The sequence below is a fragment of the Haliotis rubra genome, unplaced genomic scaffold (assembly GCF_003918875.1).
Source record: "Haliotis rubra isolate DU_JTF1 unplaced genomic scaffold, ASM391887v1 Scf124, whole genome shotgun sequence".
NCBI lineage: Eukaryota > Metazoa > Mollusca > Gastropoda > Lepetellida > Haliotidae > Haliotis > Haliotis rubra.
This window is the reverse complement of record NW_025765159.1, coordinates 1,711,218-1,729,297: the sequence shown is the minus strand read 5'-3', so window position 1 is coordinate 1,729,297 and position 18,080 is coordinate 1,711,218. Positions and strand designations below refer to the sequence as shown.

Sequence of the window (18,080 nt, the reverse complement as noted above, 5' to 3'; positions counted from 1 at the left end):
ACATGTCAATTATTCTGATAATGGAATAGAAATTCTTGGATGTTATATTTTCGGATCGTTTTTAAATGAATCACCGGTACATTGGATCAAAACATCGATGTGTGCCCAGCTGATTGCTATTTCCGGCTTAGTTGAATAACAGGTAGCATGACAGGAACAACAATTGAATTATCATGTCTTGTGGTGTTTGATTGTAAGTTTCATGTACATACATCTATTTTTTATTTACAAAGTTGTTGTTTTTTTCACCTCAAACAATACGATATAGTTTTGACTGGGCACAATACACGAAATAGCAGTTTTGTTATGTCCATGGAAAATAAGATTTTACTTGGCCTTTGTTCCGCGTTATGTAATCGTTACTTATAACCCGGGTGTCTAATAACGCGGGGGGTCATCCATGGACCCCAAGACCCGTGTTATGGCGAGGGATGCTTGTATATTAAAATTTACAAATATTGGCAAATTACCCAATTGAGTTTGAGTAAGGTGGATACAACTTGTTTGGTTACTCAAGGGAATATTAGGATACCCAACTGTAGTGGTGGTCCGATTAATTGAAATAATCGAAGATTGGTCGCAGTGACTAAACGACCAAGCAATCGATCATGTTTTCTCATAATCGACACAAACAATTCTGGAACACTTGTTTTCATTAACAAAATATTTCACAAAGCTGGTTTTGTCTGTTACATTTATTAAGCACTACAAACTCGTTCCAAGTCATGATTGAATTTATCTTAAAGACTCCAAGAAATGTATGTTCGTAACATACTTGTAATCCTTTAAAGATGTGAAATTTTGCCCCAAAAAACCCCAAAGAACTACATGTTATTTTTTGTGTGCATTACTAACCAATTATTTTCGATGATTGATCGGTTGTAATGAAGCAATCATCGATTATGAGATTTTAACCAATTCCCAACTCTACCCAACTGAGATGAACACAAGCGAGTACACAACTCAAAGACCAAAAATGTTATCTGTAGCTCTGCTCTGTTAATTCAGCCCACTCAGTGGTTAACTGTTTACCTTTGTTATAGTGCTTCAGTTCCACACATAGACTGAGATGATATCGGTACCGGGTATATATAAAACTGGGCACCAGACTATGGGACTGAATTCCTCATAAAGTATTACAATCATTTGATTCCTTTCCATAAGTGGGTGATATGTGTGAATCTAAACTATTAACATTGCCAGGGAAGTTTCAGTGTCTACATCAATATGTGTTTGATGACTTCAGCAGTATTCAAGTTACCTTACTTGTCCAGTCTTTCACTTTAAACCTGTGGAGATTCAAGGTCAGAATATGTCCCCAGTAAACCAGTAGCCCCAGCTTGGAATAAGATCCTCCTTGTGTGCCCAGCTGTTACTCCGGGAAAGAGCTGGGTGCCGTTCCACTAACTGATCTTAGCCCTACGCCAATCGTAAACCCATAAAATCCCAATCTTAGCGTGACGTTATGATCGGCATACCGTTCCACTAACCAATCTTAGCCAAGTCAATCCTAAAGTTAAGATCCAAAGTCTAAGTTACTCATGACCAACTTAGGATCGCTAAAATCAATCGAAGAGAAACCAAAATGGTTGCTTTCATATTCTATGTGAAGAAGAAGAGCGAGCATTTCGTCGTGAAAACCCCCATGAAATGAATTTGTTTATTTCTGTGATAAAAACAAACACTGCACTGAAGCCTTACAAATGTGAGGCCAGGCTGTCCACTGTCGTCATGGGAACACAGCCGAAGGAGTCGGTGTGATACATTTGTACAACAATATTGCAACGTCATGGTTAAGAATAGTGAACAATGTTCTGAAACAAAAAGATACAAATATGTTTGATTTCACTGCACATATTTGGTTGGGGATTCTTAAGGCAGGCCGCATGCTTTTCATGTTGATTCTGATCGACAAGGTTCAGCCACATATTATGCCTGATACCCAGCGTTCACAAGCACTTGCCACTGAAACCAAGGTGCTCACTACCCTAAAAAAAATTTCGAGTTTTTTTACTCCACGTTTTCACTTGATTCCAAAACTACTTCCATCGTCTGCTAGACTATGGAAAAGGAGATAACTCGTGACGCTCATTTCTTTATCTCTCGCACAAAAGAGTCTCGATCTAAGCTTGGATTGGATCGTAAGATCGGGACCAGCTACGATCGGCCTCAGATCGGTTAGTGGAACGGGTCTAACTTTTAGCTAGGACAATTGTAAAATTGGCGTAACTTGCTAAGATTGATCTTAGATAAGATCGGTTAGTGGAACGGCACCCTGGTCCCCAGTAACCCATGCTTAGTGTAAGATCAGCAGCCACTAGGGGTGAAACGGTACGCTCTTACCACGGTACGGTACGTATTGTGGTACAAGGCCTTCGGGTTCGGTATATGAGATATAAACATAAGGCATAAAATTGACAAGAGCCAAACCTTACACTGTTTGATAACATGGAAAACACTAACCCCAATCTTTAATATTTTGAATGAACAAAACTGTCATTTTATGCTTGATAGTAATGACAGAAAATTCCAAATTTGTGGATTGCATTATGGTATACCAAGCCAAAGGCATAATACTACGGTTCTACTAATCCCGCTGGATACCGTTTCATCCCTAGCAGCCATTGGGTAGGAGGTGCCCAGGCTCAGACTATACCAGGGATTGTATCTCATCATGACGTATTGGTGGACTCACTCATTCCTGAGACCGACCTGTTTACAGGAGCTGGACCTGAGCAGCACAGAAGGGACGGTCAACTTGGAGGATCTGAAGAGGGAGATAACTCTCCTCGACAAAGACAGACGGCAGCTGGACACAACTCTCAGTGATCTGAAGTAGGATCTCATTGTCTTGTTTCACATGTATCATAATTGTAACAAAGTCAAATGTGATGGGTTTTCTGTTTCGACTATAAACATTGCTCCACCATATATTTTGTCTGCATGTTGTCAATAAATACATGTTTATCTTGCATAGGCTATATGCCAAATGTGGTTTTAATCTTAAAGTTTTATTGTTGTCAGCACAAAACCAAAACATTTGTTACTAGTCAACACTGAACCATATTTTGGTTGCTAGTTGTTTATATTTGAAATTGACCCGTGAAGATCCGGGGTAGATAGGTCTTCAGCAACCCATGCTTGCCACAAAAGGCGACTGTGCTTGTCGTAAGAGGCGACTAACGGGATCGAGTGGTCAGGCTCGCTGACTTGGTTGACACATGTCATCGGTTCCCAGTTGCGCAGATCGATGCTCATGCTGTTGATCACTGGATTGTCTGGTGCAGACTCGATCATTTACAGACCGCCGCCATAAAGCTGGAATATTGCTGAGTGTGGCGTAAAACTAAACTCACTCACTCACTCACTATCGTTGAAATTAAGACCTTGCAAATAAACGCTATCTTGTGAAAGATGTAAAGCCGTGATGTTTGTTTCTGGTGTGCAGCTCGGAGATGAATCGCCTGAACCGAGAGCTGGAGACGCAGACTCAGCTTGATATGTTGAAGAAGGAGAGGACTTCCAAGCAGGACCTCATCCGCCGACTGTGAGTTCTCTAGCTGACGCAGTATCCTGTAGGCTGCAGTAGTCAATGTTGCAGTAATCAATCAGCACACAATTGTCCTGAGAGGCTGCAGCAGTAATCCGTGTTGCAGTAATTGTCCTGAGTGGCTGCCAAAGTCATCTGTGTTGCAGTACTTGTCCTGAGTGGCTGCAGCAGTAATCAGTGTTGCAGTAATTGTCCTGAGAGGCTGCCAAAGTAATCACTGTTGCAGTAGTTGTCCTGAGAGGCTGCCAAAGTGATCCGTGTTGCAGTAGTTGTCCTGAGAGGCTGCCAAAGTGATCCGTGTTGCAGTAGTTGTCCTGTGTGGCTGCCAAAGTGATCAGTGTTGCAGTAATTGTCCTGAGAGGCTGCCAAAGTAATCACTGTTGCAGTAGTTGTCCTGAGAGGCTGCCAAAGTGATCCGTGTTGCAGTAGTTGTCCTGAGAGGCTACCAAAGTAATCAGTGTTGCAGTAGTTGTCCTGCGTGGCTGCCAAAGTGATCAGTGTTGCAGTAATTGTCCTGAGAGGCTACCAAAGTAATCAGTGTTGCAGTAGTTGTCCTGAGATGCTGCCAAAGTGATCAGTGTTGCAGTAGTTGTCCTGAGAGGCTGCCAAAGTAATCAGTGTTGCAGTAGTTGTCCTGAGAGGCTGCCAAAGTAATCCGTGTTGCAGTACTTTTCCTGAGTGGCTGCCAAAGTGATCAGTGTTGCAGTAATTGTCCTGAGACCCTGTGAAAGTGATCAGTGTTGCAGTAGTTGTCCTGAGAGGCTGCCAAAGTAATCAGTGTTGCAGTAATTGTCCTGAGTGGCTACCAAAGTAATCAGTGTTGCAGTAATTGTCCTGAGAGGCTGCCAAAGTGATCCATGTTGCAGTAATTTTCTTGAGAGGCTGCCAAAGTGAACAGTGTTGCAGTACTTGTCCTGGCAAGCAGGCATCAATGTTGCAGTAGTAGTGGGTTGTTCACCCTGTTTGTGATCCATGGTAGGTCAGCAGTACACCTGTACTCATGGATATCATCAAGTAGCAATCATCCACCTGGACCAGTGCGGGTCCTCCTGACACACAGACCCATCTCAATCATTTGAGGCACACATTGTTGGTGCAGTCTCTCCATACTCCGTGAAGATCCGGGTTAGAATTGATCTTCAGTAATCCCATGCTTGTCTTAAGAGGCGACTAACGGGATCTGTTGGTCAGGTTCGCTGACTTTGTTCACACGTGTCATCGTATCCCAATTGTGCAGATCGATGCCCTTGATGTTGATCACTGGATTGTCTGGTCCAGACTCGATTATTTACAGACTGTTGCCTGGAATATTGCTGAGGGCGGCGTAAAACAAAAAACCCCAATCAAACACCAACTGTCCTGACTAGGTACATTATTTGACAATGTTAATATCAAGATCATTTGACCACATAAATACCCAACTCAATTCTTACAGAAAATGTATTTAGATACATTGGTGTAGTTCTCAGCAAATCTACATCTATCTGTTGATTAGAAGTAAGTTTCACTAGAGCTACAGAACATTTGTACTCATTGTGAACTGATGTAAAGTCACCCCATTTGTTGTCTCCAGGAAAGCAAAACACGAGGATGGACTGACCTACCTACTGGGACTCATGCCCACAACCAACATCCGGGGACAACTCGAGGACTTTATAGGGTCAGCACTACTGTACTCACCTCTTAGACTGAACATGTCTCTCCACGACAGTTTTAGAATGTGTTTTCTTTGCAAATAAATACTTTTCTGTGTAAAAATATCCAATGCAGTTATCTTACTTTATACATCTGGCCCATTGCATATGCAAAGATATTGTCCACCATGGTGTTCTATGTGTTAAACAGTTGTAGGAATATACTATTGAAGCAATCTGCACATGCAAAGATATTGTCCACCATGGTGTTCTATGTGTTAAACAGTTGTAGGAATATACTATTGAAGCAATCTGCACATGCAAAGATATTGTCCACCATGGTGTTCTATGTGTTAAACAGTTGTAGGAATATACTATTGAAGCAATCTGCACATGCAAAGATATTGTCCACCATGGTGTTCTATGTGTTAAACAGTTGTAGGAATATACTATTGAAGCAATCTGCACATGCAAAGATATTGTCCACCATGGTGTTCTATGTGTTAAATAGTTGTAGGAATATACTATTGAAGCAATCTGCACATGCAAAGATATTGTCCACCATGGTGTTCAGTGTGTTAAACAGTTGTAGGAATATACTATTGAAGCAATCTGCACATGCAAAGATATTGTCCACCATGGTGTTCTATGTGTTAAACAGTTGTAGGAATATACTATTGAAGCAATCTGCACATGCAAAGATATTGTCCACCATGGTGTTCTATGTGTTAAACAGTTGTAGGAATATACTATTGAAGTAAGCTGCACATGCAAAGATATTGTCCACCATGGTGTTCTGTGTGTTAAACAGTTGTAGGAATATACTATTGAAGTAAGCTGCACATGCAAAGATATTGTCCACCATGGTGTTCTATGTGTTAAACAGTTGTAGGAATATACTATTGAAGTAAGCTGCACATGCAAAGATATTGTCCACCATGGTGTTCTATGTGTTAAACAGTTGTAGGAATATACTATTGAAGTAAGCTGCACATGCAAAGACATTGTCCACCATGGTGTTCTGTGTGTTAAACAGTTGTAGGAATATACTATTGAAGTAAGCTGCACATGCAAAGATATTGTCCACCATGGTGTTCTATGTGTTAAACAGTTGTAGGAATATACTATTGAAGTAAGCAGCACACATAGTATATTGTTTGGCTGCCATGTTCTGTTTAACTGCAGACAGCAGACGGAGCAAGTGAAGCAGTGTTCTGCTGAGCTGCAGAAGGCCAGGACTGACCTCTCCTCCAAGGAGGCCGAGAAGAACATGCTGGGGTACGTATAGCTGCTTCAGAGCTACCGCCAGTCGGAGCAGCTTGGTTATTTCTAACTGATGGACAAACAAGTGAATGGATGTTTCTGTCTTGCTCCCAAATTCATTGACAAGGTTATTGCTGATAACTGTAATATCAGTGATGTGATGTAAGATGTGGCAATGTAGTGTAAATGCTGATGTTTGTAATCATGTAATTAGTAATGCAGAATGTTTAAGCATTGCTTACAATAAATATGTTTGTTCTCTTCTTTGTAGAAATCAGATCAAGGATGCTGAAAAAAAGCTGACAGGTAAAATCAGAAATAAGACTCAAAAACTGTGTTGTAGGTAGGTAGGTAGATAAGGTTTTAGGGTGACCTTGGGCCTTAAGAGGCCTATATGCGTCCAACAAACTGTTATATTTTTGTTCAGTTAAATTACGTCGTACTTATCCGTTTTAACGAGGAAGTCTAAAACAGCTCTTTGTATGCAACCATACATTAAATTATCACCAAGTATTACGTTCATTGAAAAAGTATTTTGGGTTTTGTTAAGCACAGTTTCTTTAAGAGCCTCACGTGGGTTTTCATGAGCTGGACATTCAATGAGGTAGTGCTGAACTGTTTCTGGGCAGTGTAAGTTACAGCTTTCACACAGAGGAGATAGGTCCCTATGTTGTTGTAGAGTGAAGCAGAGTTATGTCCCTTGGGCATGACTAATAGGGCTGAAACGATTCAACCAGACCTCGATTCAATTAGATTTTCGATATTGGACCCTTGATTCGATCATTTTCGATTCGTTTCTTCATACAAGTAAAAACATCAGATTCATTTAACTCTCAGAGTCAGCTTTTTTATCGTGCAATCCATTGTCAATTTGGCGATGTCTACTAACAACAATCGTCATTTTAAAATTAGCCCAGCATCAACCAAACACGTTTCGTCTTAATTTCAGCGCTCGAAACTGCTCGAGTTGGAGTCAAGATTATGTTTTGGCTGTGTGGAAATAATTTGAATTGGTAGTCAAATATCGAATTGAAATAGTGATAATGGTTTCGAAAATCAAAAATAAGGTGTCAGACTGAATCGTTGCAGCCCTAATGACAAACCCATTATCATGAGTTGATATTTGCTGAATGTTGTTCTTTCCCCAGGACTTGAAGAGAGGATATTTGATGTGTGTGGCAGCCAGGACTTCGACGACGGACTCAGGTCCGTGCAGACCAAGATGGCTCAGACGCAGGAGTGAGTTTCTGGATCAGGATATCAGGGTGGCGTGAACATGTGAAACGTTTTGGTGCTTATGGTGTCAATCACTGGATTGTCTGCCATCATAATGCTGGAATATTGTTGAGTGCTGTGTGAAACAAAATGGGGTGAAAAGTAGTAATGTATTGTATTCATTGTTTGTGTTTTTATCTGACCCAATGTTTTTGGAAATCAGTGCCTTGATTAGTTACCACTTTTTATCCCACCGGCATGTAATGCGTTGGGATATAGTCGTCGCCTCGTCCGTCTGTCCGTCCATCCGTCCGTCCGTCCGTAATCATTTTGTTTCCGGAGCATAACTCAAAGACCGTTCGATATTTTTCAACAAGACTTGGTAGATATATCAAACAGAACCTTAAGTGGTGCCTTTTGCTATTTGCAGATTTTTGGCATTTTTATTTTTCTTGGTTTCCATGGAAACATTTTGGACTTAGTCTCAAAAAGTAAGGATTGCTTTCGTTTCCGGAGCACAACTCAAAAAACGTATAATATTTTAAAAACAAAACTTGGTAGATATATCAAACAGATCCTAAAGTTGTGCCTTTTGCTATTTTCAGATTTTTGGCATTTTTATTTTTCCCGGTTTCCATGGAAATGATTCGGACTTAATCCCAAAAGTGAGGGGTGGGCTTCGTTTCCGGATCATAACTCAAGAACCATTCAATATTTTTCAACAAAACTTGGTAGATATATCAAACAGATCCTAAAGTGGTGCCTTTTGCTATTTGCAGATTTTTGGCATTTTTATTTTTCCGGTTTCCATGGAAACGATTCGGACTTAGTCCCAAAAGTGAGGGGTGGGCTTCGTTTCCCGAGCATAACTCAAGAACCGTTCAATATTTTTCAACAAGACTTGGTAGATATATCAAACAGAACCTTAAGTGGTGCCTTTTGCTATTTGCAGATTTTTGGCATTTTTATTTTTCCCGGTTTCCATGGAAACGATTCGGACTTAGTCCCAAAAGTGAGGGGTGGGCTTCGTTTCCGGAGCATAACTCAAGAACCGTTCAATATTTTTCAACAAAACTTGGTAGATGTATGAAACAGAACCTTAAGTGGTGCCTTTTGCTATTTGCAGATTTTTGGCATTTTTATTTTTCTTGGTTTCCATGGAAACATTTTGGACTTAGTCTCAAAAAGTAAGGATTGCTTTCGTTTCCGGAGCACAACTCAAAAACCGTATAATATTTTAAAAACAAAACTTGGTAGATGTATGAAACAGAACCTTAAGTGGTGCCTTTTGCTATTTTCAGATTTTTGGCATTTTTATTTTTCCCGGTTTCCATGGAAACGATTCGGACTTAATCCCAAAAGTGAGGGGTGGGCTTCGTTTCCGGAGCACAACTCAAAAACCTCTCTATATCTTTCAGCAAAACTTGGCAGATATGTGAGGCAGATCTTGAAGTGGTGCCTTTTGCTATTTGCAGATATTTGTGATTTATTATTTTCTCGGTTTCCATGGAAATGATTCGGACTTAGTCTCAAAAAGGAAGGGATGGGTTTCGTTTCCGGAACACAACTGGAAAACTCCTAAATATCTTTCAGCAAAATTGGCAGATATGTGAGGCAGATGCCAAAGTGGTGCCTTTTGCTATTTGCAGATTTTTGTCATTTATTTTTTCATGATTTCCATGGAAACGATTTGCACTTAGTCTAAAATCAAGCTGGACTTTAAGTAACTGTCAGATGATTTGTTCTTTCAAAGATGTGGGGGCCGGGGGGATATGTCATCTTCTGATGACTCTTGTATTGTACTAGTGGTGTTCTTAGATTTTGATTTTAAATTTGTTGATGTACTTTTGTCATCATGATTCAGTGTCCCTCCTCCATAGAATATTTGGAATAAAGAGAATAATCATGAGATAACCGTTATTTCTCTGAATACATGAAATTGAATTCTTTTCATTTGCAGTAAACGTGGTTCACTTCTCGGCGCAGAACATTTCTTCAAGAAGTATCAGGAAGATCTGGAGAAAGACAGTCCCTGTTGTCCCCTGTGTCACCGAGAGTTTGCCACTGATCAGGAGGTCCGGGAACTGATCCTAGAGGTGCGTACATCTCAACTGTAGGAGAGTTGCCACTGATCAGGAGGTCTGGGAACTGATCCTAGAGGTGCGTACATCTCAAAGAGTAGGAGAGTTGCCACTGATCAGGAGGTCCGGGAACTGATCCTAGAGGTGCGTACATCTCAAGTGTATTAGAGTTGCCTCTGATCTGGAGGTCCGGGAACTGATCCTATAGGTACACGTACATCTCAAAGAGTAGGAGAGTTGCCACTGATCAGGAGGTCCGGGAACTGATCCTAGACGTGCGTACATCTCAACTGTATTAGAGTTGCCACTGATCAGGAGGTCCAGGAACTGATCCTAGAGGTACGTACATCTCAACTGTATTAGAGTTGCCACTGATCAGGAGGTCTGGGAACTGATCCTAGAGGTGCGTACATCTCAACTGTATTAGAATTGCCATTGATCAGGAGGTCCGGGAACTGATCCTAGAGGTGCGTACATCTCAACTGTATTAGAGTTGCCATTGATCAGGAGGTCCGAGGAACTGATCCTAGAGGTACGTACATCTCAACTGTATTAGAGTTGCACTTGATCAGGAGGTCCAGAAGGTCGAGGTGAACTGATCAACTAGTAGGAATTGCATTGACAGGAGGTCTCGAACTGATCCTAGGTTAGAATCTCAAGCCGTATTAGAGTTACCATTGATCAGGAGGTCGGGAACTGATCCTAGAGGTGCGATACATCTCAACTGTATTAGAGTTGCCACTGATCAGGAGGTCCGGGGAACTGATCCTAGAGGTGCGCATACATCTCAACTGTATTAGGAGTTGCCACTGATCTGGAGGTCCGGGAACTGATCCTAAAGGTGCGTGACATCTCAACTGTATTAGAGTTGCTACTGATCAGGAGGTCCGAACTGATCCTAGAGGTGCGTGCACATCTCAACTGTATTAGAGTTGCCACTGATCAGGAGGTCCGGGAACTGATCCTAGAGGTGCGTACATCTCAACTGTATTAGAGTTGCCATTGATCAGGAGGTCCGGGAACTGATCCTAGAGGTGCGTACATCTCAACTGTATTAGAGTTGCCATTGATCAGGAGGTCCGGGAACTGATCCTAGAGGTGGGTACATCTCAACTGTATTAGAGTTGCCACTTATCAGGAGGTCCGGGAACTGATCCTAGAGGTGCGTACATCTCAACTGTATTAGAGAGGCCATTGATCAGGAGGTCCGGGAACTGATCCTAGAGGTGCGTACATCTTAACTGTATTAGAGTTGCCATTGATCAGGAGGTCCGGGAACTGATCCTAGAGGTGGGTACATCTCAACTGTATTAGAGTTGCCACTTATCAGGAGGTCCGGGAACTGACCCTAGAGGTGCGTACATTTCAACTGTATTAGAGTTGCCATTGATCAGGAGGTCCAGGAACTGATCCTAGAGGTGAGTACATCTCAAGAGTAGGAGAGTTGCCACAGATCAGGAGGTCCGGGAACTGATCCTAGAGGTGCGTTCATCTCAACTGTATTAGAGTTGCCACTGATCAGGAGGTCCAGGAACTGATCCTAGAGGTGCGTTCATCTCAACTGTATTAGAGTTGCCACTGATCAGGAGGTCCAGGAACTGATCCTAGAGGTGGGTTCATCTCAACTGTATTAGAGTTGCCACTGATCAGGAGGTCCAGGAACTGATCCTAGAGGTGCGTACATCTCAACTGTATTAGAGTTGCCACTGATCAGGAGGTCCGGGAACTGATCCTTGAGGTGCATATATCTCAACTGTATTAGAGTTGCCACTGATCAGGAGGTCCGGGGAACTGATCCTAGAGTGCATTACATCTCAACCGTGATTAGAGTTGCCACTGATCAGGAGGTCCGGGAACTGATCCTAGAGGTGCGTACATCTCAACTGTATTAGAGTTGCCACTGATCTGGAGGTCCGGGAACTGATCCTAGAGGTGCGTACATCTCAAGAGTAGGAGAGTTGCCACTGATCAGGAGGTCCGCTGAACTGATCCTAGAGGCACGACATCTCAACTGTATTAGGTTGCCATTGATCAGGAGGTCCGGGAACTGATCCTAGAGGTGCGTACATCTCAAGTGTATTAGAGTTTCCACTGATCAGGAGGTCCGGGAACTGATCCTAGAGGTACGTACATCTCAACTGTATTAGAGTTGCCTTTGATCAGGAGGTCCGGGAACTGACCCTAGAGGTGCGTACATCTCAACTGTATTAGAATGCTGCCATTGATCAGGAGGTCGGGAACTGATCCTGGGGGTGCAGTACATCTCAACTGTATTAGAGTTGCCACTGATCAGGAGGTCCGGGAACTGATCCTAGAGGTGCGTACATCTCAACTGTATTAGAGTTGCCACTGATCAGGAGGTCCAGGAACTGATCCTAGAGGTGCGTACATCTCAACTGTATTAGAGTTGCCACTGATCAGGAGGTCCAGGAACTGATCCTAGAGGTGCGTACATCTCAACTGTAGTAGGAGAGTTGCCACAGATCAGGAGGTCCGGGAACTGATCCTAGAGGTGCGTTCATCTCAACTGTATTAGAGTTGCCACTGATCAGGAGGTCCAGGAACTGATCCTAGAGGTGCGTTCATCTCAACTGTATTAGAGTTGCCACTGATCAGGAGGTCCGGGAACTGATCCTAGAGGTGCGTACATCTCAACTGTATTAGAGTTGCCACTGATCAGGAGGTCCGGGAACTGATCCTTGAGGTGCGTACATCTCAACCGTATTAGAGTTGCCACTGATCAGGAGGTCCGGGAACTGATCCTAGAGGTGCGTACATCTCAACTGTATTAGAGTTGCCACTGATCAGGAGGTCCAGGAACTGATCCTAGAGGTACGTACATCTCAACTGTATTAGAGTTGCCACTGATCAGGAGGTCTGGGAACTGATCCTAGAGGTGCATACATCTCAACTGTATTAGAATTGCCATTGATCAGGAGGTCCGGGAACTGATCCTAGAGGTGCGTACATCTCAACTGTATTAGAGTTGCCATTGATCAGGAGGTCGGGAACTGATCCTAGAGGAGTGATACATCTCAACTGTATTAGAGTTGCCATTGATCAGGAGGTCCGGGAACTGACCCTAGAGGTGCGTACATCTCAACTGTATTAGAGTTGCCACTGATCAGGAGGTCCGGGAACTGATCCTAGAGGTGCGTACATCTCAAGTGTATTAGAGTTGCCACTGATCAGGAGGTCCAGGAACTGATCCTAGAGGTGCGTACATCTCAAGAGTAGGAGAGTTGCCACTGATCAGGAGGTCCGGGAACTGATCCTAGAGGTGCGTTCATCTCAACTGTATTAGAGTTGCCACTGATCAGGAGGTCCAGGAACTGATCCTAGAGGTGGGTTCATCTCAACTGTATTAGAGTTGCCACTGATCAGGAGGTCCAGGAACTGATCCTAGAGGTGCGTACATCTCAACTGTATTAGAGTTGCCACTGATCAGGAGGTCCGGGAACTGATCCTTGAGGTGCGTACATCTCAACTGTATTAGAGTTGCCACTGATCAGGAGGTCCGGGAACTGATCCTAGAGGTGCGTACATCTCAACTGTATTAGAGTTGCCACTGATCAGGAGGTCCAGGAACTGATCCTAGAGGTACGTACATCTCAACTGTATTAGAGTTGCCACTGATCAGGAGGTCTGGGAACTGATCCTAGAGGTGCATACATCTCAACTGTATTAGAATTGCCATTGATCAGGAGGTCCGGGAACTGATCCTAGAGGTGCGTACATCTCAACTGTATTAGAGTTGCCATTGATCAGGAGGTCCGGGAACTGATCCTAGAGGTACGTACATCTCAACTGTATTAGAGTTGCCATTGATCAGGAGGTCCGGGAACTGACCCTAGAGGTGCGTACATCTCAACTGTATTAGAGTTGCCACTGATCAGGAGGTCCGGGAACTGATCCTAGAGGTACGTACATCTCAAGTGTATTAGAGTTGCCACTGATCAGGAGGTCCAGGAACTGATCCTAGAGGTGCGTACATCTCAAAGAGTAGGAGAGTTGCCACTGATCAGGAGGTCCGGGAACTGATCCTAGAGGTGCGTACATCTCAAAGAGTAGGAGAGTTGCCACTGATCAGGAGGTCCGGGAACTGATCCTAGAGGTGCGTACATCTCAAAGAGTAGGAGAGTTGCCACTGATCTGGAGGTCCGGGAACTGATCCTAGAGGTGCGTACATCTCAACTGTATTAGAGTTGCCACTGATCAGGAGGTCCGGGAACTGAAATTTAAACTTTCGACTTAGGAATGTTGTACTTACGATCCCTGTTTCCCCTTGCAGCTCCAAGACAAGCTCCGGCTTGTGCCAACCCACCTGAGGAAGGCAGGGAAAGACCTCGATGACTTCCAGCACAAGTACGACAACATGACGCAACTCAAGCCTCTTAGGGAAAACGTCAGTAGTGTTCTTGCTGCTATTATGGTTTACCTTACAGCTTGAAGTATATTTATGTTAACTGAGTCTTGATTCTGGACATAATCCATTATTACAAAATATATTGATCCATACAGAATATTTGGTAGGTACAGTGCAGTGCTGAACCACATTTACTCTGTTTATAGAGTCCAGAGGTCACAGGTCTGAGGCACTGCAATTAATTGTGCAGAGTTATTTCCCTTGTCTGTGACCTGCATCACTTCATGCGTTTCTCCCACATTAAACTGACACCCTGTGATATAACTATGATACTGTTCAAACCAGCATAGAACCCAACTCACTCACTCACTCACTCTCACACCCTTATATGATTTGGTAACAAGCTTAAACACTTTAAGTGCATTTTGTTTGATTGTTATTTCATGAGAAGAAGAAACAAACAAAATCAATGATGCAATATAATTGTTGATAGTATTACTGGAAGTCTTACTATCCTAGGTTTGAGTGTGACAAGGAAAGAAGCTGTGGCTGATTGTGTTATCTCCCCTTGACGTGGTCTCAGTTCTCTCTCAGTTACCCTTTAGTTTCTTCTTTGATTGGTATTTAGAAGTTGGTGTGTTGAACAATAGGAGAGTTCTATGGATATACAACTTCTATATTACAGTACAACCAGAAAGAATTGAGAATTAAAAGATTGTAAATTTTCATATTTTTTTAACTCATTACTCGTGTATTAAATGTGAATATTAGCAGAACATAACTCCTGATTCAAAGACAGGGGAACAGTTAGTATTTTGTCAAGTCACTATTGGCAGCAATGCAGGTTTCAATGCGGCGGGGCATACTACTGATCAATGAAGTTAGAAAGTCGTGGTCCATGCTGTCCCAATATTGGACCACCTCTTCATTTCAGCAATATTTGTCAGATTTTTCTTATTGACACTTTCCTTCATAAGTCCACAAACATTTGCTATTGGATTTACGTCAGGGCTATAGCTTGGCCAATCTAATAATGTCATATTTTGGGTCCGAAACCAGGCCTGTGAATGCTTTGAACGATGTTTTGGGTCGTTGTCCTGCTGGAAAATATAAAAATGTCAATAGAACACGTGAGCAGATGGAAGTAAATGTCCCTCGAGAATATCTGTGTACTGCTCACTGTTCATATTCCCTTCAAATACACAGAGGAGCGTTGCCCCTAACACAGATATGCCACTCCACACTTTAAATTTCGGACTGTACTTTGGGCGCTGATACAAAGGTTTTTCAGTTTGTTTGGTCCAGCATTTCAGTGTATTAGGAAACAGCCACACAGAACTTTCATCTGAGAAAATTACATTGTCCCAGTTAAAATGTCTATCCTGTAAGCACCAGTTCAACCTTCGCTCCTTTTGTTCAGGTTTCATGATCGGTGATGGAATTCCTCGACTTTTCTGCCAACCCATTGCATGCAGCTCAGTTCTAATTGTCTCCTTACAGACAGCCACAGTTCCTCTATCAATCATATCCAGCCTTAAGTTTTCTAAACTTCTTCGTTTGTTTTTAGAAACAAGAATACGAAGCCGCCTCCTGTCACCGACAGTCAATTTTCTGGGCCTACCTGCGCCTCCCTGTGCTCAATGCCATATCCATTTGCAATATTTTTCAAAACACGATAAACAGTGGACAAAGGGATGCCTGTTCTACTTGAAATCACTTTAGCTGATCTGATGTCCTTGTTATAATACTCTAAAATCAACTTCCTCTTCTCTAAATCATCCATACTGAGGATCACTGAAAATGTCGTCTGCTAGCAAGTAAACAAAGGGGGATAACTCTTCACAAACTAATGAAAAATGATTAACAGAGTTGTCTCTCTTGAATGAAACCAAGCACTTGATAGCTGGTCAAGGTTGTTTATACTAGAAATCCAATTAAACATATTCCTAAACTTCTCAATAGTTTCTGGTCATACTATATTAATATGAGTGATGTTTCAGTGTATCAAGCAAGTGTTTGTTTAGCTTGATAACACTTTTAGAAGCTACACCAAAACATCGCTCATATTAATAACAAAGAAGTTGTATATCCATAGAACTCTCTACATTGTTCATCTTTTAGTTTAGAAAACATTGGGGTGGTGGGGTCGCTTAATGTTTAATGTGTCCACTCATCTCGCTGAAGACCCGGCTTCGATTCCCCACATGGGCACAATGTGTGAAGCCCATTTCTGGTGTCCACCGCCATGATATTGCTGGAATATTGTTAAAAGTGGCGTAAAACCATTCTCACACACTCAAGCTCGCATGCTGTGATGTAACTGTAATACTGTTCAAAGCAGAGGTGAATTAAACTCACTCACTCACTCAGTGCATCCATGATGTGGCTTGATACTTTGCCCGTGTTTAATGGCAGCTTGTGTTTTCATCTGACAGTGTCCAGTGTCTGAGTATCATATTGTTGCTGTGTAGATCGTGACCCTGAGGGACACAGAGATTCCACAACTGAAGAACAAACAGCGGCGCCTGAACGAGGAGATCCAGAAACACCGGGACCTGGTGCAGAACGTGAGTCAGCAGTCCACAAACTTAGCCACAGAAATCAGGGGGACACTAATCTTGGCTGCAGGCTTACTGTGTTAAGATGGGGTAGCATAGTTGTTAAAGCATTTGCTCGTCATGCTGAGAACCCATGTTGGATTCTCTACATGGGCATAATGTGTGAAGCCCATTTCAGGTGTTACCTGCTGTGATATTGTTGGAATATTGCTAAAGGCTGTGTAAAACTAAATTCACTCACTTACTTACTGTGTTAAACTGGTTTAAGTCAGTTAATGGAAAATTTCAACTGTTGGCACCATTGTTGTCATATCTGTGATGACTGCTTTCCTGACCATATTCTTTGACAAATAACCGTATCTGAGATTCATTTTCATGGTTTGGTTAGACACACTCTTATGGTGTGGGGCGGTGGGGTAACCTAGTGGTTAAAGCGTTGGCTCGTCACGCCGAAGACCCGGGTTCGAATCCCTACATGGGTACAATGTGTGAAGCCCATTTCTGGTGTCCCCCGCCGTGAGGTTGCTGGAATATTGCTAAAAGCAGCGTAAAACCAAACTCAGTCAGTGGGGACAAAATGAGGCAATTAGTGTTATTCATGTGTCTGTTAATCCTGGTGTAAAGTCCTGTGTGGCTGTCTGACTTGTGGTGTGTTTGTCCCGACTTCTGGACAGAAAGAGGATGAGCTGCAGGCTAAGGAGACGGATGAGGTGACCGGGAAGGGCATGCAGCCCGACATTGTCATGATGGATCGCTACTATGGCGAGATCCGAGAACTGGACAAGAAGATTGCCACACAAAGCTCCATGTTGTCTGGAGGAGGTAAGGAGGGCTTGTTCGGGGTAGTGGAGGCCCAGGTAGTTGGTAGTGGAGGCACGGGTACTGGGTAGTGGAGACATGGGTAGTGGAGACATGGCTAGTGGAGGAGTGGGTAGTGGAGGCATGGGTAGGGGAGGCACGGGTAGTGGGTAGTGGAGACATGGCTAGTGGAGGCGTAGGTAGTGGAGGCACGGGTAGTGGGTAGTGGAGACATGGCTAGTGGAGGCGTGGGTAGTGGAGGTAGTTAAGGCATGGGTAGTGGAAGCACGGGTACTGGGTAGTGGAGGCACGGGTAGTTGAGGCGTGGGTAGTGGAGACACGGGTAGTGGAAGCATGGGTAGTGGAGGTGTGGGTAGTGGAGGCGTGGGTAGTGGAGGCATGGGTAGTTGAGACGTGGGTAGTGGAAGCATGGGTAGTGGAGGTGTGGGTAGTGGAGACATGGCTAGTGGAGACATGGGTAGTGGAGGTGTGGGTAGTTGAGACGTGGGTAGTGGAGGCATGGGTAGTGGAGGTGTGGGTAGTTGAGGCGTGGGTAGTGGAGGTGTGGGTAGTTGAGGCGTGGGTAGTGGAGGTGTGGGTAGTTGGAGGCGTGGG

The 18,080-nt window shown here is 43.3% G+C and overlaps 1 protein-coding gene across 4 annotated transcripts in view; it reads left to right on the top strand.

The window, feature by feature from the left end:
- The window catches only part of LOC124266222 (DNA repair protein RAD50-like), a 132,378-nt gene that overhangs the window by 18,808 nt on the left and 95,490 nt on the right, over positions 1 to 18,080 (top strand). The window contains exons 18-27 of one of the 4 annotated variants that reach the window (XM_046701035.1): positions 2,723 to 2,835; positions 3,449 to 3,547; positions 5,124 to 5,210; positions 6,370 to 6,462; positions 6,719 to 6,753; positions 7,596 to 7,686; positions 9,623 to 9,758; positions 14,035 to 14,148; positions 16,581 to 16,676; positions 17,342 to 17,489. The exons of 2 other annotated variants lie outside the window; for them this stretch is intronic. In XM_046701035.1, the coding sequence (XP_046556991.1) occupies positions 2,723 to 2,835; positions 3,449 to 3,547; positions 5,124 to 5,210; positions 6,370 to 6,462; positions 6,719 to 6,753; positions 7,596 to 7,686; positions 9,623 to 9,758; positions 14,035 to 14,148; positions 16,581 to 16,676; positions 17,342 to 17,489 (1,012 nt within the window). The remainder of the gene's footprint in view (positions 1 to 2,722; positions 2,836 to 3,448; positions 3,548 to 5,123; positions 5,211 to 6,369; positions 6,463 to 6,718; positions 6,754 to 7,595; positions 7,687 to 9,622; positions 9,759 to 14,034; positions 14,149 to 16,580; positions 16,677 to 17,341; positions 17,490 to 18,080) is intronic. One more of the 4 variants, XM_046701033.1, reaches the window with a different exon arrangement.